Source organism: Hirundo rustica, chromosome 26 (assembly GCF_015227805.2).
Source record: "Hirundo rustica isolate bHirRus1 chromosome 26, bHirRus1.pri.v3, whole genome shotgun sequence".
Taxonomy (NCBI): Eukaryota; Metazoa; Chordata; class Aves; order Passeriformes; family Hirundinidae; genus Hirundo; species Hirundo rustica.
In genome coordinates this window covers 1,220,044-1,242,760 of record NC_053475.1, presented here as the reverse complement: position 1 = coordinate 1,242,760, position 22,717 = coordinate 1,220,044, and the positions used below count along the sequence as shown (strand labels likewise).

Genomic DNA, 22,717 nt, shown 5'->3' with positions numbered 1-22,717 from the left:
GGCGTGTGCTCAGGCGTCGCTGCGCTGCCGCTGCCTGCGACAGGAGGCTGGAGGAGATGGTGGCTCCCTCCTGGAGCTGCAGGGATTCCAGGACTTTCCTGGGGGTCTGAGCAGAGCAGAGGGGAAGGGGAGCTGCAGGAGCGGGCTGGGCTCTGCTCCTGGGTTTCACAGCTGCGTTCTGACCCGATCACAGCTCTGCTTTGTGGGCTGTGTCTCATCAAGCTGCCTCTTCTGAGGGATCACTTACCTGGGCTGTAAACGTGAGGACCACGGGAAGGGCTTGCAGGTGGAAGCAGAGGTGCCACAACCAAGGGGATTTCACGTCCTAAATTCGCTGGCATCAGCCTCTTTCACGCCATTTCCTCAAGATCTCCGTGTGCCAAGTCCTGCTCCAGCTCTTCCATGGTCCTTCTCCCACCTTCTCCCCTTCCCTGGCAATATTCCTGTAAATCTCCCCGTTCCTTGGTGTTTTGGTCACCTCCAAGGAGCTGGGAAAGTGCAATTCACTGTTTCTGAGTGTTGTTTTCAGCTCTACCAGCTTCTGGTGACGCTCATTAGACGGGTTCTGCAAGGGCGATTTCCCCTGTACAAAACAATTTAAAAGTCCACTTTTCAGGAGTAAAAGAGGCTGTGCACCATCGAAATCTCTTAGTAGGCTCATGCCTTTAATCATTTTCTGCTGGAGCCACTTCATATGTAAAAATGGAGGTAAAAGCTGTTCTGAAAAAGGCCAAGAGGTTTCATTTCGACTGGGATCATTACGAGCAGCAGCGACAGCACCGCTGTTAATTGCAGGCCGTGTTTATCAGCGTTTGTCTTCGTGCCTGCCACTGCTGATATTTTTCCTTTTCGTCCTGCAGGTCCCCCTGTGTTCATTAAAAAGCCCGTGGACCAAATCGGTGTGTCGGGAGGGGTGGCCTCCTTCGTGTGCCAAGCCACTGGAGACCCAAAGCCAAGGGTCACCTGGAACAAGAAAGGGAAGAAAGTGAACTCCCAGAGGTTCGAGGTGAGCGATGGCCCTGGAATCTAACGTCTCTGGGAAGAGAGAGGCTGGCACAAAGCAGCCCCTGCTCCTCGTTAGCCAGTCTCAGACCTGATAATAAAGGGGAATTTGGAAGGGGAGGGGTTTTAACAGCAGGAGGAGTGAAAGGCAAGCTCTTGGCCATGTCAGCAGCTGGGTTTGTTCCAGAGCAAGAGAGAACTTGGCTCAATTATGTTATTGAAGTTTCTTATTTTGTTTTGTTGGGTTTTTTTTTTTCCCCTTCCTGGATAACTTCCTGCTTTCCTAAGAAGCCCCAGCTAAGCTGGTGGTACTTCAGCTCTGTAAATGTACCTTTCATGCCCGTCCATGGCTCAGCATTTTAATCCTGGGCCAGTCTGGAGTGAACTGCAGTTTTCACGTTGCAGTCGTTGGCAGCCAGCCCCGAGCAATTGGCATTGTTTAGACAGAAATGAGCGGAGGAGCAAGGACTGGGAGGTCATCCTGTGGAATTTGCAGTGGGACTGAGCCCTGCCAGGCAGCTGTGTGCTGAGAGGAGCTCTGTGGCGTCAGCTGCCCCTGCAGATGGGGGAGCGAGGCGGCGGCTCCTTTTTGTTTTTGTTTTCCTTTGGTCCGTTCCGTCCTCCTTCACCCCAGCTGTGCTCTGAGCACCCACCCCACACCCCAGCACCGTGGCTTGTTCTTTCAGAGCCTCTCAGATGCACGCTGGGGGTTTGGTGGGTCTCTGGTCACCGGCAGGGTGTGGCTGTGACAGCTCTGTCACCCCCAGGTCGGTGCTGCTGACGCGTGGGGGCTGAGGGGCAGCTGCAAGGTTGAGCTCGTGTCTCTTATGATGTTTGTGTCTCTGTGCCTCTATCCCCCAGACCATTGAATTTGATGAAAGCGCAGGTGCTGTTCTGAGGATCCAGCCCCTCCGCACGCCCCGGGACGAGAACATTTACGAATGTGTTGCTCAGAACCCTCACGGGGAGGTCACTGTCCACGCCAAGCTCACCGTCCTCCGAGGTAAAGAGCCCGACCAGTGCCTTCAGCTGGCTGGGGAGGCTGGTAAAAATCCATGGCTAAGGCACCAAGTCCTCCTGGGTTGGGTTGGGTTGGGTTGGGTTGGGTTGGGTTGGGTTGGGTTGGGTTGGATTGGTTTGTTCTGTCTGCTGTTCTTACCCCAGAGAGATATAAAACATCTCAGCTGCGTGAGAAACTGGACCACTTCAGGAGTGGTGGCTGATAATTCCAACCTGAATTATCCTGTGACTCTTAAGGATCTTCCTCCCCTCCAAAAATTCCTTCCCCAGATTTATGAACAGCACCAGGAACTCCCCATCCTACACCCAGGGAAACCTTCACTGAGGAGTCACTGGATGGGCTGGGGTTAAGATGGTGATGGATCTGCAGGGGTTTTCACACATTTGGTAGCGATGCAAACGTTTTTTCCTTGTGCAGGATACCTCTTGTGCTTTTCTGGGCTTCTCCCCTCTTCCCAGAGGTCCTTGGCTCTGAGCTCTCTCCAAGAAAACAATTCCACTCTCCATTTTGTTCTGGTTCTTTTTCCCACTTGTCCCCGTTGCAGAGGATGTTTACATGGATGCCTCCCTCGTGTCATCTGTTTGAAATATGCTCCCTGAACTGGATGTGGGGGAGGGAGCAATATGCTGTTGCTCTGGACGCCTCTGGATATTTGCTGTTATTGCCCTGGCAATCCCTAAAATCACTGTGAAGCTCTGAACGAGGCTGGGTGTTCAAAGTGACCCATTTTGGGGTTTGGAGCACCCTTCAGTGATGTTCTCTGTCCAAACCCCAGGGCAGTGCAGGTGATCCTGGCGGGAATGGGGTGGTGAAAAACTGCCTGAGAGCTCCCAAGGGGAATTTAGCTTGGCTGTGGATGAAGCCATGGGTGTTTGAGTAGCACCAGCAGTAAAAGCCCCTCTCTCTGCAGTGAACAAAGCTAAAAACAACTCCAGGAGCTCCAGGCAGGAGCCCCACAGGGCCAAGGAGTAGCTCTGCCCTGTGGGCCAGTTGCTTTTCCTTCAGCAACTCCAGCAATTCCTCGAGGAGCAGCTTAAATCCTTTCGTTTGACCAGGCAGCGAGCTCGTCCTTCACAGTGCGGAGCGAGATCGGTGCGTGAATGAACCCCAGGCATGAGGGGCACAAGGCAAAGCCCCCAGCCTCCCTTTTTCAGCTGGGAATATCCCTGCTCTGGACTCTGCGCTGTCAAGATTTTGGCTGCCTGGGAGCGTGGTCCAGTCATGCCTGACAGATTTGTGTAGGTGACTTAGATGTGTGTGCAGCTCCGGTGCCTGGCGTGGCATTTAACCTTCTGTTGGAGGAAGGTGGTGGGCTGGAGCTGTCAGGAGCTTGGAACGGCGCAGAGTGACGGGAGTGTGTCTAACTGTGGTTATCCCAGAGGGTGGGAGCCTTATTCTTCACACTTATTCCCCGTGAATTCCTTGGGAGCTGTCACAGGCTGGGAGAAGGGCTCCTGCAGTCATGTTCAGGGTTTGCACCCCTTGAATTCAGCAAAAGCAGTGGCGAGGGAAGGTTCTCCTCCAGCTGCCTTCAGTGGTTTTGGTGCCGTGACCCAACAGTGAGCTGCAGTGTGTGGGATCATTCTCTGGATCACCAAGGTTGGAAAGGGCTCCAAGGTCACCAAGCCCCACCTTGTCCCCACACAGAGCACTGAGGGACGTGTCCAGTTGTTCCTTGGACACTTTCAGGGATGGGGGCTCCAAACCTCCTTGGACAGCCCCTGCCAAGGCCTGACCACCCCTTCCACAGAGAAATTCCTCCTGATGTCCAACCCGAGCCTCCCCTGACCCAGCTTGAGGCCGTTTCCTTCTCCTCTCTGTGGTTCCCTGGGAGCAGAGCCCCATCCCCACCTGGCCACAGCCTCTTTTCAGGGAGTTGTAGAGATTGGAATGGGAATGAAGTGCGCTCAGGAACCGTCCTGAGGGAGCAGGGCTCTCTGTACGTGTCTTTGTGCAGCTCTCCCTCCTGGGATCAGCATCACCCACGTCAGCAGGGACAGCTGACAGCTCAGGGGCTGCATCCTCCCACTGCCTGACTGCTTCCCCCCTTTGCTGATCCCACCAGAGCAGTGGGATCCAGCTGTGGCTCTGCTCTCACAGCTCCCTGGTGGGACCTGCTGTGGAGTCTCCTGGAGCACCGGGGGTATCTGTTCATGGAATTTGGGGGAGCAGGAATTACCTGCAGGGCGGGCCAGGGCGATGTGGAAGAGCATCAAGCAGATTTTGTAGCATTTCCTCCCCTTCCCTGCTCAGCTGGAGTTGCTCCATCCCTCATCACTCCTTAGCTCTCCCCCAGCAGAGTTTGTCTCCTCTTTATCTGAGCTTTTAAGCGCCGGGAAAGTTGAAAGCACCGAGCCAAAGGCGCCGATCTGCACAATGACAAAGCGAGCGTGTTGGCATCTACTCCTCTCCTGTTCCTCCCCTCTGCTGCACCCACCCACTCTCCTGTTTGTCTTTTCTCTCCGTGCTCAGCCTCCTCCCCTGTCTGTGCTCTCACTTGCAGAGCTGGTGCTGAGCAGGGAGAGCGGGCTGCTCCCCAGCCTGCAGATGGATGGGAGCTGTCATCTGCAGAACCTGGCACCTTGGCACGCTCTGGGAACCTGGCCCCAGCTGCTGCAGGCTGCACGGGGGGCTCCGGGGGAGCTGTGCTGCTGTGGTGCTGTGGTGCCAGACACACCTGGGGGTGCCTTCCTGCAGCAGCGCTGCAGCGTTCCCCGACAGCAGTGCAGCCCCCTAACAGCAAAGAGCACAGGAAAGATTTCCCCTTCTCAGAGGAGGAGACAATGCGTTCTTCCCTACTAGATTGCAGCTGCTGGAGGGATTGAGCACAAACCCCTCCTGTTTGTGCACATGGATACTCCTGGATCAGACCCTGGTAGAAACCCACACGCCTTCACTTGAAAACAGGAAACTGCAGGAGAGGAAACCCTGGGGAGCTTCGGAGAAGCAGAGCTGTGATGGACACTGCTCAACTCACAGAGTCCCTTCACACCAGCTCTGCTGGCTGCTCTGTCCTTCCTGCTCTGCCTCTCCAGGGATCCCAGTTTGGTAGGGCTGTGGAAACTGGCTGTTCTTTTCGCAGCTGGCTCGAGTGCCTGCAAACCTGACTCCCGCAGAGCTCGGAGGAAAAGAAAGCAAGCAGATTTGGGAAGAGTTCTCCAGCTGGTTTTTGACTCCAGCTGCTGTTGTTTTTGGTTGTAACTTAGGCAGGAGGGAAGGTGGCTGGCACAGGCACGCCAGCTCCCAGTTGGTGTAGATTCTCTAAGCTGCCCACTCCCAAGGAAGATATTTCTGTATAAATCTGTATCTCCTGGGATAGATACAGAGAAGTTGTGGACTCCTCATCCCTGGGAGTGTCCCAGGCCAGGTTGGACAGGGCTTGGAGCAGCCTGGGACAGTGGGAGGTGTCCCAGCCATGGCAGGAGGGAGGCTGGATGGGATTTAAGGTCCCTTCTGTCCCAGACAATCCTGGCATTCTGCCATTTGTATCTCTTATCATTTCTATCTATATTATGATGATTATTATTGCTTCCTGTATGCGGATTATCCTTCCCCTCCACGTCTTCAGCAGCCTGAGGGAGATTCTGGTGCTGTGAAGGCGTTTCCTGTGCTGTCAGAGCTCGGGGGGCTCAGGGGACAGAGACCCTCAGCTGTGTTTCAAACGAGGACCACCCTGGCTCCATTCTTTGCTCTCTGGAAGCTGATGGAGGCAGTTCTGTGGGGGTTGCTCTGGTGAGCCGTCGGGAAATGCAGCACAAAAAGCAGTGACTGGTCCAGTTCAGTGTCAGGGAGCAGAATCTGGAGCGCCCTGAGCCACCCCTGGCTGCTCCTGTGCCTGGGTTGCTGCACCCCAGAGCACAGGAGGGGCTGTGAGACACCTCAGGTCTGTGGGACTCCCTCCTGGACTGTCACCGGGGCTGCTGTGGACAGACTTTCACAGCTTCTGGTGTTTCCCTCTAGGTTTCCTTTCATGAAGTATTCAGGCGTTTCTTTAACAATTCCAGCCTGAAATCTCCCTCACACGTTTCCTACTGCAAATGCACATCTGGTGTGGGAATGTGTAAAGTTCTAGCAAGATCCCTCTGGTTTGTTGGGTTTATTTTGGTTTTTTTTTTAATTGTTGGCATTAAATCACAAAAGGTAAACAAGCAGCAGCTCTGGATGCTCAGCAGAGAATCCCACGGGAGCACACGGGGAAGGGAAGCTGCCCCCTCTGAAATGTTACCTTGCCATTTGGAAAATTCCTGGCAGCCTTTCTTCAAACCTGACTTGTTTTGCTTTTCTCTCGTAGTGACCTGAAAATGGGGTGACATTGACAGCAGATTAATTCTGTAGCTTCTGAATAACATCAAAGTAATTTTACCGGAGATGCCTGTAGACAGAGGGTACGTGGGGACACGGCGGTGCAGGGAGCACAGGCATTACCTGCACTCTTCTGGGGAGCAGCACACGCATCTCAGGGTGCATTTATTGCCTGTGGGCCCACAGATCTTAATAACATTGTTAGGCTGTTACTGTTTTCATAGTGAAACTTTCAGCTCCAAAGAAATGGAATCAGCAGAGAGGGAGCACGTTGCTGAGACTCCTCCCTGCGTGAAAATTGACTTTGGCTGGGCAGTAACAGAGAGCTGAGGCACAGGTACAGACACATGGGTGGAAATAAGTTGTTGATGTAATTTCACAAGGCACACAGTGCCAGGATGCCTGGGGAAAGGGCAGCTCCAGTGTTCATAAGCATAATGAAAGGAACAGGGATGGGTCCAAGAGTGCTGGATTTTGATTTTGATCCTGATTAAAACTTGTGCCACTCGAGCTGCTCTATCTCTGTGTTCTTGCTCCTTCCACCCTGAATGAGGACAGTAGACTGCAGAGACCAGCCAGCATCCATATCACAGAGGAGAGTGAAAAACCCCTCCTCCTCTTCCCTTCAGAGCATCCTCTTGGCTTCCTGCACCGACTCCATGGCACGTCTGCTCGCGCTCACACCCTCCTCCTCCTCTAAATTATTAAACAACTGTGTACGCCCTGCGGGAGACAGAGCAGCAGCAACACCCGCTTTATCTCCCTTAATCATCCTCATTTCCAGCTCGGCTAATTAGCTAAACCCAGAGCTGCCACCTTCCAGAGTGACAAGGGCACAGGGCAGGCCTGGCCCCTGGCTGGGGCTGGGGACCCTGGCTGTGTGTGGCTGGGTCCTGGCACATCCCCGGGCACGCACCGTGTGCCTGGGTGGGATTTATTACCAATGACAGCCGAAGTGCTCCTCTCTCCATCCCTCCTCCCCTGCTCTTTCTCACCCTCCTTGGCTCGGTGGGGCCTTGGGGGTTGATTCACCAGCTCGGGGTGGGCTGTGAAGAGCTGGGTCTAAGTCAGGGGATGAGCAAAGCGTCGGGATGCTCCCTTCACACGGCAGCTGCACCTCAGGAAAGCTTTGCCTGCGTGAGCCAGCACGATTCCAGCAGCAGCAGCTGCCCAGATGTGCCCTTGAAGCATCTCCAGCTCGAATCTGGGTCTTTTGTTCCTGCCTGAGCCGCTTTCAGGAGGAGAATCCACAACCCCAACCACTCCTTGTCTGCTCGGGGACGGGTGTGGGGGGTTTGGGGACGGACGGGGAGGGTGGCAGGGCCCGTGTCCCGTGGGGATTGCAAAGAGCTTGGAGCTGCGTTGTTCCAGGGAGCCCAGCTGCTGGGGCATGGAGGAGTTTTCACTCCCCCGGCAGGAAGGAAACTCGAGCAGCCTGTGATGCTCAGCGACGCTTCCCTCCGCTCGTCCGCTCCTCAAATCCGATCACGCCGCTCGTCGCGGTCGTTTTAATTAAACTCGGAGGAATTCCGCGTGAGATCAACGTTATTTCTTTGTTGTTTGTTTGATTCGGAGCGCTCGGTGGCAGCGGTTGTAGCCGGCCTCCCCCGGCACACGCTCGCACACACGTGTGCACGCGCATCCCGGGCACAGGGTATTTGTTCCCTCTGTGCACGAAGCGGCTGGTGGAGGGAAGGGGCAGGGGCTGGAGGCAGGTGGAGCAGCATCACCGGGGAGCAGGAGGAAGGCAGGGATCCGTGGTGATGTCATCTGCAGCCAATGCGGCTCCAGCCCTCACCCTCCCACGGCTGCTGAGAGAGAGGAGGGGAGGGAGGACCATTAAAGCCCGGCTGAAAGCTGTGCACAGGCACAGCCATTCCCAGAGCCCCTCTGCTGGACTGACAGCCCTCCTGGCGGGGCTGGGGGCTGCAGGAACGCACGGTTTTGGGGGGTCCTGCAGTGCCCCAGCACAGCCCAGGGAGCTCAGAGGGCTGGGTCGGTCCCTGGTTAAAGATGAGTGTGAACAGCTCCAATTCATGGTGCAGAATTCTGATTTAGTGGTGCTTCAGATGCACCAAAATGGCTTCAAACTGAGAGAGTGCAGGTTTAGATTAGACACCAGGAAGAAATTCCTGCCTGGGAGGGTGGGGAGGCCCTGGCACAGGGTGCCCAGATCCCTGGAAGTGTCCAAGGCCAGGCTGGACAGGGCTGGGAGCAGCCTGGGACAGAGGGAAATGTCCCTGCCATGGCAGGGGTGGCACTGGGTGGGCTCTGAGGTCCTTCCAACCCAAACCATCCTGGGATTCTATGAAAAGGCTCCCACCACAGCAAAGCCACTGCGTCTCTCCCTTGTCCCGCTGTCTCTGTGTTCTGCCATTTGTATTTGGCTCCGTTCCTCCTTATCCATCATGTGCCAGCCTTAGGAAACAAGCTCGGGGTGTGTTTGCAGTTGGCAGGATGGTTCCCAGCCAAGGCCAGCCCCATCTCAGTGCCTCTGTGAGAGCTCCCATCAGTGTCAGTGGGGGGCTGGTTGTGATGGATGTTAATTTTATAAAAATCCCACCTTTTTTTTAATTCCCCGCATTATTTCCCTTCTGTTCCCTCACCTGCTTTTGGGCTGGATTCCATGCCACAGACTCCCGAGGCTGTGATTCCCTGACACAGCTCATTGGAGATGACAGAGGATCCCTCCCAAATCTCACCCTGCTGCTGGCATCCTCCTTCCAAGCTGCCCTCCCCCAAATGCTTCCTGGGGGGAAAACTGGGGAAAATGGCACATTCCAGAGCTGTGGCAGCCAGCATGAGACAGCTCTCCCCACCCCAGCGAGTAAGGGGCTGTGTCAGGTATTACTGGGGGAGCACTTGGGGTTCTGTAGGAGTTACCACAAATGAGTCAGCATTGTTGGGATTGCCCTCCTCACCCTCATTAGTGAAGGCAAAAGCAGATTTGAGGGGAGCAGGGAGCTGAGTCGAAGCTCAGCTGGGTGCTGGTGCCGCTGTTCTTGGAGGGCAGCAGCGCTCGGAATTAATAAATCCAAAACTCACACCCCGGCTGACAGCACTTGGCGTGGTGGTGGTGTTGTTGTGTGTGTCCCCTCTGCAGCTGAAGGAGGAGATTTTCCTCCCCTTTCTCTCCCAGCCCCGCTGTCCCTGGCAGCCCCTTTCCACGTGGGTTCTCGTGTGCGGTGTGCTGTGCACCGTGAGCTTTGGGGGGAAGGTGAGCCCTCCCTTTCAGCTGTGACTGCTCGGGGGTCCCTGCACAGCCTCTGCTCTGCAAACCAGCCACTGCCAGCCCCTGAGCTGGCACAGCTTCCCTGCAGCACCGTGACTCGAGCACAAACCCTGTGGGGAGCAGGAGGGGGAGTTGGAGGGGCTCAGCCTGGAGGAAAGGGGCCTCAGGAGGGATCTTCTCACCCCCTGCAGCTCCCTGACAGGAGGGGGCAGCCAGGTGTGGGTCGGTCTCTGCTCCCAGGTGACAAGTGACAGCACGAGGGGAAATGGCCTCAAGTTGCTCCAAATTGTTCAGGCTGGATATCAGGAAAGGTTTCTTCATTGGAAGGGTGAATAAAGCATAGGACACAGCCTGGTGGAGTCACCATCCCTGGGTGTGCTCAAAAAATGAGTCGACGCGGCCCTTGAGGACGTGGTTTAGCGGGCAGGTGGACCTGGCGACCTGGGAGGTCTTTTCCAACCTTAGTGATTCTCTGTCTCTATTCTGCTATTCCCCAAAAGGTTTTAAAAGATTGCATTTAAATGTCGAATCCTGTGGGACCACTGAAACAGTCACCCCCAATGGACAAGCCAATAAATCTCGTCGTGTCACGCATTTTCCATCTTGGAGCACGCAGGGTTTGAACGTGCACGGGGCGGTGTGTGCCCGGTGCTTGGGGTGTCCCACTGAACCCTGGCACCTGCTGAAGCCCTTCCCTTTGTTGTCCACCCCCAGAGGACCAGTTACCTCCCGGCTTCCCCAACATCGACATGGGGCCGCAGCTGAAGGTGGTGGAGCGGACGCGGACGGCCACGATGCTCTGCGCCGCCAGCGGGAACCCCGACCCCGAGATCACCTGGTTCAAGGATTTCCTGCCCGTGGACCCCAGCGCCAGCAACGGCAGGATAAAACAGCTGAGATCAGGTAGGGGCTGACGCTGGAGGAGCTGGGAGCAAACGGAGACGTGAGGAGAGCGCAGAGGAGGGGGCAGATAGATCCAGGCCCCGCTGCTGCGGGTCGGGGAATTTGAGCTTTTTGGTTTTTACACCAAGAGTGGTTGGAGTTTCCACTTGGAGCCCTCCTGGTCTTCTCTGCTGCCCTGTTGGCATGAAGGGAGTGACAGCAGGGAAGCTGGTGCCCATCCAGACAAGTTCCCCGGATCACGGTGCTCTTGAGCTCAGGGGGAAAGTCCAGGGATGGGGGCTGAGGGTTTGCTCCTTAGAGCAACACCTGGCCAAGGAAGAGACACCCACTCTGGCAGACACGGCTTTTTTGGGCACACACACACCTGGTGTAGGGTCCGTGGTCAGGCAGCCTCTTGCTGTCAGATGGTGCAAACAGAACCTCTCAGAGCTGGTGCTGAAGAGCAGCTCTTGCAGGATGTCCCCAGCATCACGTCCCTGCAGCCATCGCTGGAGAGCGCTTGGGAATGTTCCAGAGTGACCCCTCGGTGCCTCTGCCCGTGGAGTCCGTCTCCACCAACAGATGTACCCCAGCTCCGTGGCTCTTGTCAGTTTTCCATCTTTCCCCATCTGCTTGTCCATCTGTCTCTCTTGTTTGTTTTCTGTTTGCTGTTTTGTGTGTGTGGCAACGTGACATCTCTTAATATTCACGTTTCAGGAGCTGTTTTTTTGTACTTGTTCAATCTGCCAGTTCTCTGTTGTGAGAGTGCGTGCAAGGAGGGCACAGGTGGATTTATCTTTCAGTACTACTCATGAAACACTTCCCTTGATAGCTGCAAAAAATGAAACGAGTTTTGTAAGTTCTACCTTTTGACAAAAACTAACCCAAGAAATCCTTTTCACAAACTGCTGGGGCTGACTTGCTTTTGACCCAGCCTGGAGGAAATGTGTCCACGGTTCATTTTTAACTATTCTTTGGCAAAAGAAAGGCATTGTCGCAGGCAGAGGGAAAGCAGTGTTCATGTTAGACCTTTCACAAGTTCTCCAGTAAAGTGATAACCAACTGCTCCTGCCCAGATCTCTGCTGGCCCTGGAGAAATCAGTTCTGACTCTGTCCTGCTGGATCTGGACAGCAAGGCATGGAAACACCTGGGGTTTTTTTTTTCTCTTGCTTGCTTTGGCAAAGATTCTACACAAAAGTTTCTCGTTCTGTGGGCCGCCGGTGGAAAAGCTTCAGCATAGCTCCAGTTTAATGCAGCTTTTACACACCTGCCTCAATGCCTCCTTGCTCAGTGAAGCAAAGTCACAAGCAGATCCTTAAACTGCTGTGTAGAATTAGAATGGCTTGTTGAATCCCACGAAGGCAGATGAGATTGACCTCCCTGTTTCATCACAACAGCTGAGGCAAATGCAAATAAAATTAAAAAAAAAAAAAATCACTCAGCATAAATAACGAGAGGTAAACTAGAATTGTATCATGCTCTGTGACCGTGATCTGAAGTGTGAGTAATGCACAGGCAGATTATTTTTAATACATTCATCATCTTGCTAGAATGCCTTTACTCTTCAGCTCGGTTTGATCCGGCGCTTTCCTTGAAGCCACCTGAGCGCTGCCTTTTTATTCCAGCCAATTTATTAACCTCAGAGTGAACCCTTGACCCTTCTGATAAATAGAAGATACCTGCTGAGATTTAATCTCATTTACAGCTGCTTTAAATTAGTAAACTGGTGAAACCCTGGAGCATCCCTGTTGTCTTCAGGGCACACGGCTGTTGCCTGTGTGTCAGGGAGTGCAGATCCTTGGGCACCCAGGACTTCCCAGTTCTCCAATTCCATCTGCTTCCAAAGCTTGCATGTTCTGCAAAGGAAGGCCTGAGAAAGTGCAAAATATTAACTTGAGGCTTGTTAACAAGTGTCAGCATTTGTGTCTGTGGAGGGGAGGCAGATTCGAGCCCGGCCTGTTTGAGCTGCTCGAGTCAGATCTTAATTTCATATCTTCATCCTTCCAGAAAGCAAACTCTGCCACCAGAGGGGTGGCACTAGCACACAGCAGGGCACTGGGCGTGCTCCAGGATGCTGCTGGTGGTCTTCAGGGTCTTTCACCCACCAGCCGCAGCAGGACTCCAGCCAAAATCCATGGGGTGCCCAGTGCCACCCAGTGCCACCCAGCTGGAGGGTGTCTGACAGACCCTCTGGGAACAGGAGCCCTCTGCACTTTGTGCCAACAGGTTTAGCAAGATTTAGGAAGAAATTCTCCCTGTGAGGGAGCAGCTGTGGCTGCCCCTGGATCCCTGGCAGTGCCCAAGGCCAGGTTGGAGCAGCCTGGGACGGTGGGAGGTGTCCCTGCCCATGGCACTGGAGGAGCTTTAAGGTTCTTTCCAGCCCAGCCCAGGCTGGGATTTAGTGACAGCTGCCTCTGAAGCCTGGGCTGTGTGTGGCTCCCTGATGGAGCCTGGGCCAGGCTGAGGAGCAGCAGGACAGGACAGACACCCGGATTGCCCCTGGAGATGAAGCCATCGGGATAACAGCCGTGCTGCTGCAGGACAGGGCGTGCCAAGAACCGAATTTTTATCAGTACCTGAGTTAGTGGCAAGTACACAAATGAGCTCATGAAAAGGAGCAGGTGAAATGTCAGACAAGAAGCTCAGCGAGGTTGGGTTCCAGGCCCGGATTTGGTTCTCATCTGTGTGAAATCTGAATGTTTGGCTGGAAGTACAAACAGACCTCTGAGACCGTGGCCGTTATATTCCCATCATCCCAGGAACCCATTTGGAATGTGGGTCTTCACTCTAATCCAGGCGCTGGGGATACATCATTCACCACGCTGGGTTTTCCCTATCGGATGTTTCTGCTTCCCCTTTCCATCTCCAGATAAAATTTCCAAGCAGATGGAAATCTTTTCATGCTTGGGGGTTTGGGCTGAGTGCAGAGCTCAGTTGTCAGCCAGAGGAGAATGGGAAGAAGCTCTGTCTGGGCTCCTGCTTCCCTTAGACATCGTGAACATCTCAGCTTTGGAGATCCAGGTTGGACAAGAGTTTAAGCGGCCTTGGAAAATGGATATTTCTGCTTATCTTGGGACATTTAAAGCAGAAGGCAAAGCCAATGTCCTCTGCTCAGCTGCCATCTAGGGGGGACACAGGAGGCAGCCTTCAGCCACCTTCCTCAGCACTCAAACACTAAAACCTTTTGTGTCTTGTGTGTGTCTTCTGTTTTCTAAATAACTGGCTATAACAAGCTTTTCTTTTCTGTTTTTTTTTTTTTTTTTTTCACTTTTTGTTTAACATTCAGAGACCTTTGGTAAGTTTGTTCAATTAAAAAAAAAAAAAAAAAGTTTAAATCAAACCAAAAAACCCCAAACCTGCTAATGTGCAGATTTGTAACCCTTGCCCTTTAAACTAATTCCTTTGTAACAGCTTTCTTGAGAGGCATGCTCTGCATTTCTTCTACTAACTCTTTCAGTAGGGATGTTCTGCCCTCTAAATTAATTTCTACAGGGGTATTGCAGGCTACGAAAAAAGGAAAAAAAAAAAAAAAGAGAATAGCAATAATAATTCTAATTAATTTATCTGTATAAAGAGCTAACAGCTAAATATGAACCTCCTAACATTGGATAGATTTTTTTTTTTTTTGGTATCTTAGCAGCAGTTGTCCTGGAATTCCCCAATTCCACAACAGCTCGTACCCTGGAACCACTGATAATTGTGTTCACACCTGCAGGAGGTCTTGGAGTTTCACATCTAACGGGGTTTTTGGCATTTCCAGCCGGGAGAATTGGGGGCGCAGCGTTTCCAAACTGGAGCCGTGAATGACGGTGGGGAAGGGCTGAGGAAGGGCTGAGCCCCTTGCAGCCCCTTGCAGCCCCCTTACAGCCCCTTTGCAGCCCTTTTGCAGCCTCTTTGCAGCCCCTTGCAGCCCCCTTGCAGCCCCTTTGCAGCCCCCTGCAGCCCCTTGCAGTCCCCTGCAGCCCCTTGCAGCCCCCTGCAGCCCCCTTGTAGTCCCCTTGCAGCCCCTTTGCAGCCCCCTGCAGTCCCCTGCAGCCCCCTGCAGCCCCTTTGCAGCCCCCTGCAGCCCCTTTGCAGCTCCCCTGCAGCTCCCCTGCAGCCCCTGCAGCCCCCTTGTAGCCCCCTTGCAGCCCCTTGCAGCCCCCTGCAGCCCCTTTGCAGCCCCCTGCAGCCCCTTTGCAGCTCCCCTGCAGCTCCCCTGCAGCCCCCTTGCAGCCCCTTTGCAGCCCTTTGCAGCCCCCTGCAGCCCCTTTGCAGCCCCCTGCAGCCCCCTGCAGCCCCTTGCAGCACCTTTGCATCCCCCTTGCAGCCCCCTGCAGCCCCTTGCAGCCCCCTTGCAGCCCCTTTGCATCCCCCTTGCAGCCCCCTGCAGCCCCTTGCAGCCCCCTTGCAGCCCCTTTGCAACCCCTTGCAACCCCTTGCAGCCCCTTTGCAGCCCCTTGCAGCCCCCTGCAGCCCCCTTGTAGTCCCCTTGCAGCCCCCTTGCAGCCCCCTGCAGCCCCCTGCAGCCCCTTTGCAGCTCCCCTGCAGGACCTGGACTCGCAGAGCTGCAGAGACCCCGAGTGCTGCCTGCTTGTGAGGAGCAGAGAGCTGCTGCAGCCCTGGGGACAGCAGCCCGGCACACACATGTCCCCACACGTGGCTGGCAGAAGGAGGGGATGTGCTTTCTGTCATTGCCATGGCGATGGTGACTTGTCCTCCTCTCCTCTTGGCCAGGCTCAGGGAATCCGTGGGGAGCCAGGGGAGGGGATGGTGGGAGAGCAGACCCCGTCCTCGGGGACAGACACCTGCACAGGGGATTCTGCCTGGGCCTTTTTAATCCAGAGGCAAGGCCTTTAAGCTGCCTTTTGCCTCCGTGCTAAACCCCGGGCTGGCCATCTGGGCTCATGCAGCCTCAAAATTTGCCCTAAATAGGCAGATCTGGAGAGGCAGGGGAGCTGTGCAGGGCGGTGTGAAAAGTCTGCACGTAGCATCTCAAAGGCAGCTTTCCACTGCAAAAGTCAGCATCCAGTGTGAGCTCCTGTAGTCCTCCTGCAAAGCTGGTGCCCCTCTCTGTGCCCCAGACCCTCGTGCTCGTGCCCTGTATAGGAGAGCAGCAAAGCCAGGCATTGACTGCAGGTGCCTCCCCTGCACCCCCACGACCCCGTATCAAACCCTCCAGGACCTCTGTGAGTTCCTCAGAATAATTAATGGGGTGGATATCCTCCTCCAGCCCCCTGCTGCTGCCCCTGTGTTGAACATGGAGCTGGTTAGATGTGAAACTCCAACAGTGAAAATCTCCCATCTGTGTCTGTGCCCCACCCAAAGTGCTGCTCGAGCTCATTTGACCCAAATTCGGGTGCGGGGCACGGTCCCGAAGCTGTCCTGCCCTCCCCGTGTGCCTGGGGAGCCCAGGGTGGCACTGCCTGCTCGCCCAGAGCCCTGTCCCCAGCCCAGGCTGTCCCCAGAGCTGCTGGCAGCCCCTGCCCAGGGAGCAGGGAGTGACAAACCTGCCGTGACACAAGAGGTAACGCTCGTGTTGTGTCTGGGCTTGCACAGCTCTAACTTGCAGCGTGTCGCTGCTGTCAATTAGAGTGAACTTCTGCAGGAGACTGCCAGGCTTAGCCAAGGCCAGAGAAGCTTTTGAGCCACGGGTGATGTTGGGATCTCTTCCCCTCCTCTACCCTCTTCCCATTAGCCTTGTTCCATATTGGTGCCACAGATGGCAGATTTTCACTCCAGTTTTGAGACAGAAGGACGTGTCAGAGGCTGTTTTTATTTCCACTGAATTGATCTATAACCTTTTGCTGCTTTCTCTCTCTCTCTCTTGCTTTTTAAACCTTCCTGCCACCTCCTGGGTGGGGGTCTGCCCAAGCCCATGCTCCCCCACCTCTTCCAAGCGCTGTCTCTCCAACCTTTGTCCTGAGAGCTAACAACCTGCTTCATTAACCTTAGCTAGTTCCTAACCCTAACTAGTTGCTAACTTTTCTCTAGCTAATAACCTAACCTCATAACTAGAAGCTGAGTCTAACTAGAGTCTAATCCCTAACACTACAATGCCTCTGTTCCCTTAGCTCCTTTGAAAAATAAAGGTGAACCCTAATTAGTGTCTCTGTATTTTTACCTCCTATCCTGAGAATGGAGGATTGAACCGCAGCAGAAGGATGAGCAGGGCTGAAGGATAAGGAGGGAAGGGGTTTTTTGGGTGATTAAGGCAGAAGATTGGCACGGAGGAGGCTTTCACTCCTGTTCTTGCCTCTGCCACAGTCTTCCCTCCGTGACCTTGGGCAAGTTGCTTCGCCTCTGCCTCAGTTTCCCCGTGTGTAAAGCAGGATCATAACTCTGCTGTTCCTCCCCAGGGGAGAGGAGAGGGTGAGAGGCTGATATTTGTCATTTCATGTGCTCTACAGCCCCGGCTGGGAGTGCTGCAGAGTGGCAGCGGTGTCACCATTGCAGAGGAGCTCGTGCATCTCTCCCTAGGGAGAGGCATTTCTTGGTGCTGCGGGATCTGCCCTGTTCTCAGGATTGGGGTAAAAACCCACAGCTAAACCCCCTCCTTTGACTGAGTTTTGAATGCCGCTGTGAGCAAAAGGACCTGCTGTGTTTTCAAAGGAAGATGGTTTGGTTGCAGCCTCAGGAGGTCAGATGGGGGACAGGGCTTTCACCCCTGACTGTCACTCCCTCCCACCTGGGAGCCCTGCCCAAGGCTGGGCGCTGAGAGGCAGCAGGAGGGGCTTGGAATAAAATAACCCAGGGGAGAAGCAGCCAGCAGGCAGGAGCAGCCACACAGACCTTCCCCTCTCCAGAGCCACCCAGGGGGCACCAGGCAGCCCTGGCACCCCTCCATGCCCAGATCTGCCTCAGTCCCTGTGCAGAGCCCCGAGGGATGGCCAGAGATGCTGAGCAGGACACGCACCGAGCTCCTCACACACCCGTGCCAAGAGCTAAAGTTTGGATTTGCAAGCCAAGGCGGGGTAAACCTGCAGCTGAATGTGGCGCAGGGCACCCGCGTGTCCCCCTCTCCCTGCCTGGCACAGCCCCGATGCCAACCCTGTCCCCAGGAGCGGTGGAGGTCAGTGCAGGGTCGTCGTGTGTTCAGTGAGCAGCAAACAGTGACGTCAGCTGAGAGCCTGAGGAGTTTCTTTACGTCCCTAAACAAAATGGAGCCGGTCTCGAGCCGTTTGAGGCCAAGAGCCACGGGGGCTCTGCAAACAGCTGCATTGGGCTGCCTAAAAGGACCCCGCACCTAAAGTACCCCAGGCCCTCTTCAGTGTCCTGTAATTTAAGATGAGATAGACCAAGAGGTTTCCTACTGGGAACTGTCTTCCTTGACTCAGGTCCTTTTCCCACGGGCAGTGCAGGTGTTTGGGGTTTTGCAGTCATTTCACTCATTTTCTTTGTTTTCTTTGCAGAAGGTACACCGATCCGAGGTAAGACACCCCCAGCTCACTCACTCACCCACTCTCCAAACACTTCTCTCCACACAGATCCCGTTTCATTGCCCTCTGCTCAAATACAGATTAGCGTTGTTGTTGTGGTGGTTTTTTTTGTCCTGCTTCACCTCTGGATATTTCTTTTTTATACCTGTCTTTATTTTATCTATGGTTATAATGTCCTTTTTTGTTTGCTGGGTGCACTTGGTAATACCGATACTGTTATTCTAATAACGTCTCCGGCTGCGCTGCCTCAGATTTATGGCAGAGTTTTAAGAGCTAATCTCTCCAGGACTGTGAAGGACTGAAGTTTATCTCGAGCATTAAATGCTATCAAAGCTTGGTAAATACTTAGGACTTTCTCTTGATTGGTGCAAAGTGCTCCCGAGCTGCTGATGGCGATTGAGAGTTTTGCAGTCCTTTGCTCAGGCAGATCTTCAGCACTCAATATCTCAGCGTACTCATTTGTTTGGCTCCAGAGCCTCTTTCCACTTCCTCCCCACTTTCTTACCCTTAGGTTTCTCTGGGAAAGATCCATGGTAAGTAGCTTCTGCACTGTCTCTTTAATGGAGTCAAAAATTGACCTCACTTGGGTGTGCCCCCCTTGGAAGACCCTGCTTTGGTTTTATCTCCACTGGCACATTTAAAATCCCGCAATTCTCCGCTGGTAAAAGCAACAGGAGGTGCTGTAGGTGAGATTTACGTTTTCACACATCATCTCTGTTGGCTCCTGACAGGTGCTGAACACTCCTCACCCTCTCTGCAGCCTCATTTCTGCCACTGCCTTGACGGGCAGGGGTGAGGAGTGGGCAGGGAGGGAGGGCTGAGTCCCTGTTCCCCAGGGAGAGCTGCCCACTGCAGTCCTTGGTTCCCTTCCTGCTCTGGAGAGCAGTTTCATCTCCCCTGGGTACTCTCAGACCAGCGATGCTCATGAGCAGCACAGAAAATGTATCTGGAGCCAATGGGAACAAAACCCCCAGATTTGTCCAAATTACCAGAAATTTCTGAGAAAACTCATCAGCCAGCTTTCCACCCAAGTGGAGCTCTCCAACGACGGAGCTGGAGCTGTAATTCCATATGAAATATGCTCAGCTGGGTGCTCAGTGGGAAGCTCCAGCCAGTTTGGGTTTTAACTCTTGTTATGCTGAAATACCCACAGATTCTTTTGGAACGGATTTTGTTTGGTTTACTGGGCCTGGGTGGTTTTTTGGTTTTTCTTTTGTTTAATTCCCTCTGTCGTGCCTTTGGGATGCTGTGGGGAATTGCACTCACACCCCAGCCCTGTCCCAAATCCTCTCCCAGCCCCACGTCCCCCCACCAGCATCGTTCCCACCCACGCACACGCAGAGGAACGTGAGCTCTGTGTCCTCTGTGAACACACGGCTTTTTCCTTCCCGAAAAGGCTGCGTCTGCAACCAACAATGATCTCATTTGCACTCCTCTCACTTAAGATTTTATCAATACTATTACACTGGGCTGGAATTGTTTGGTTTTCATATTTAGGTGGGGTTTTTTGGTTTTTTTTTTACCCAGAGATGGGAGTTAAGAATCTTACCACATGTGAGCTCTGTCCGTATCTGTAGTATAATCATGTAGTCCTAATACATAAAACATTTGAGAGCCTGTTGAATTATTTATGTAGTATGTATTTTAACTGGAGTTTTGCAGGGATGAAGCCTTCTGAGGTAAATGAGGCAATTTTCTTCCATGTAGTTCCATGCTGCATCTCTCTGCATATTTGCTGACAGGAATCTTTAGTTTGGGCTCTGGGTATATCCTTGCAGCCTGCAATAATATACAAGTTTAAGAAAAGCCTTAATCCTTTTGGCCCAGATGATGTAAACCATGCAGGCAATTTTGAAGTTCCAATGCAGTATTTACAGGGTTTTCCCTGGGGAATATTTACTATCAGTAAGGTGCTTTTCACGGGGGCTCTTATCTCCATCGGCTTCCTGAGGAGCAGGTATCGGGCACAAAACAAAGGCAGCAGCGATAGAAATCCCCCAGGCAGTGGGTGACAAAGCCTTTCACTTTTATGGTCACTGCTTCAAATTGAGCAAGGGAAAGTCAACTGCCTGCTGATGGATTTCTGGGGATCACAGTAATATGGATTATTGAGGCTGATTTCGGGAGTTCTGGTGCAGAACGCCTGCATTGCAGAAGCCACAAAACTTGGTGCTTTTGCTGATGAGTTGAGGACAAAGAGCGACTCTGACTACAGAGAGGGGGGGATTCAATTTTCCGAGCGCAGCCGGGACCCGCAGAGGCTCCGAGCTCCCGGCCCGATGTGCGTGAGCCCGGGGCGGGGAGGAAGCGGGCGGAACGCCGGGGCTCCAGCCAGCCTGCCAAGCCAGCAGAGCGGTGACGATGTGTCTGTGCTGCCGTCTCTTCTCCCCTCACAGGTGGGCTGCAGATCGAGAGCAGCGAGGAGACGGACCAGGGCAAGTACGAGTGCGTGGCCAGCAACAGCGCCGGGGTGCGCTACTCGTCCCCCGCTAACCTTTACGTGAGAGGTAGGGAGCACAGCGGCTCACTGGCACCCACCCTCCTCCCGGACCCTCCTCCCGGAGCCCCCCCCGGCCCGGCCCAGCCATCCCGAGCAGGGGTTCCCCACAGCAAGGCAGGGCTAAGCATCACCCGGGAGGCTGCACCCCAAAATCCGCCAGGGTCAGCCCGCAGAGCCCAGCGGGGAGTGAACCCCTGTGGCTTGGAGAGGTTCCCCCTTGTCCCAACGCCCCCCCTGCTCCCCGCAAGCGGGGCGGTTTCACTCCTGCTGCTGCGGGTGTGACAGGAGGGGAGCTCCCTCCTGTGTGTCCCCGGATCCCCCCAGACTTCAGAGGCAAGGGTGCATCGTCACTGCTCCCTCTCTCCCCGCTGCTTTTCCCTCGGCCAGCAGGAATTTGTCCCTGGTTCCTCGGGCACGAGCGCTGGGCGCAGAGCTGGGGACACCAGCAGCAGTCCCAGCCTCGGTGACAGCCCCTGCACCCCGCAGCAGGGGAGCAGATGGCAGAGGATTGGCTTCCCCTCATCTCCCACCCCAGCCTCTCCGCTTTCTCTTATTTTAATCTCTCTGACCTGTAATACTTTTTTTTTGTGTGTAGCTTCGGTTTAACGTCTTTCCGCAGCAAAAGCCCTTTTGGTAACCAGAGAGCAGGGCTGGTTCTTCTGCGATTTAAAAAACAAAAAAAAAGGCAAATGAAAAACCCCAAAAAACAAACTGTTGGGAGGAAAAAAGAAAAGTTACATCCCAGCAAACTGTTCCCATTTCCATCCCATCGACAGAGGAGGCGCCTCCCACCTACACTCACGTTAATCTGCAGTCCGATGCAGAGCCATGCTCCTGTGTGCACTCCTTTCTCTCTCTCTTTCTCTCTCTCTCGTGTCTCACGCTCACTAAATCACATGCACATGGAGAGAAGGCTTTTAATAATTTAATGTTTCCAAGCTAAATTTTTAAATAGCCTTTTGTGGCCAGCTGGAAAATTGCGTTTGAATTTTGCCCCGTCTCCCGGGCCCCAAAATTCCGCTTTTGGGAACGGAAATCTGGATCCGATGCTAATTCCGGGCTGAATCCGTTGCAGACAGCTTAGCTGGAATGGTTCAGGTTCTTTGAAAAAACCAACCAACCAAACAAACAAACGAAAAACACTAAAAAGAAAAAGTAACAGGAAAAAAAAAAAGTGGGGATTTTTCATTGTTGTTTCGTTTATAAATTTCCTCTACTTTTCTGGCCACTCGGAAACAACCCGGGAGACAAAGGCTGTAACACGGTGTTGTCTCCACACCTGGATGAGAGGGCTCCAGGTGATCGCCCTGTTCCTACCCCAGTTAGCCCGGGTGTACCTGGGGCTCTCTGCAAACCTGCACTAACCTGCCGAGGGCACAGAAAACGGCGTGTGCCAGCTCGGCCTGTGCTTCGGTGTTTTTCATGCTCTTTTAATTCCTTGTTTCTTGTGTGCTAATATCTGGAAAGGTAACAAATTTCTGAAATGGATTTGCTTTGGTGGGAGGGAGAGTTCACGCGCATTTTTCTTCCCGTTTTTTTCTTCTTTTTTTTTTGTTTTTGTTTTTGTTTTCGTTTTTGTTTTAAAAGAGTCTCGAGCACTCTCGTGTTTCCAATTGACTTGTTTCTCCCATAACACGCTTGTCTCTATAGACCACCCGGGATAGGAGTTGTAAGTTTTGAACATTGCAAGGAAATGGTTCGGTTTGCTTTTGCTTTTCTTTTCCTTCTTCTAATCATTTCTTTTTTTATTATTATTTTTTTTTTCCTTATTCAGTCCCGTGGTGGAGTGAGAGTGAGCAGGGCTGGGGATGGGGCTGGGGGGAGCGCGGGGAGCGGGGTCCCGGCCGGGGGCTGCTCCCTGGGGCTGCTCTGCTCCGCTCCCCTTCTCCGAGGAGCACGAGGACTGCAGGGAGGGGGAATCCTGCCTGGGGTCAGCACCCCCGAGGGGGCTGATCCTGAGCCAGGATTGCTGCCAGCCCGGCCTCTCCCTGCGGAGCTTGGTTGGGCTTGAAGGGATGGGAGGGGGAACGTTAGGAAGGCAGGAAAGAGGGTCGTTACTATCTTCTTTTTTTTTTTTTTTTTTTTTCCTTTCTTTTTATTTTGGTTAAGAGAAAAAAAAAAAAAAAAAAAAAAAAAAAAAAAATCGATCAATTTGCAGCTGACAGCCTTGAGAAGGCCTTTTTTTACTCTCTCTGTGTTTCCCCTATTTTTCTCTTCTCCTCATGTCATTGTGTTCCGCATCAAACCCCCTTAACATCCCTCAGAGCTACGAGAAGGTTGGTGTGGTTTTTTTCTTTTTTACTTTCTTTACCCACATTTTTACATTCGTAAGAGAAAAAAAAAAAAAAAAAAGAAAAAG

General features: G+C 53.4%; 1 protein-coding gene across 1 annotated transcript in view; it reads left to right on the top strand.

The window, feature by feature from the left end:
• The window catches only part of PTPRS (protein tyrosine phosphatase receptor type S), a 148,147-nt gene that overhangs the window by 70,492 nt on the left and 54,938 nt on the right, over positions 1-22,717 (top strand). Inside the window, 4 exon segments of the mRNA XM_058423591.1 lie at positions 861-1,006; positions 1,864-2,005; positions 10,272-10,460; positions 20,255-20,365. Coding sequence (XP_058279574.1) covers positions 861-1,006; positions 1,864-2,005; positions 10,272-10,460; positions 20,255-20,365 — 588 coding nt within the window.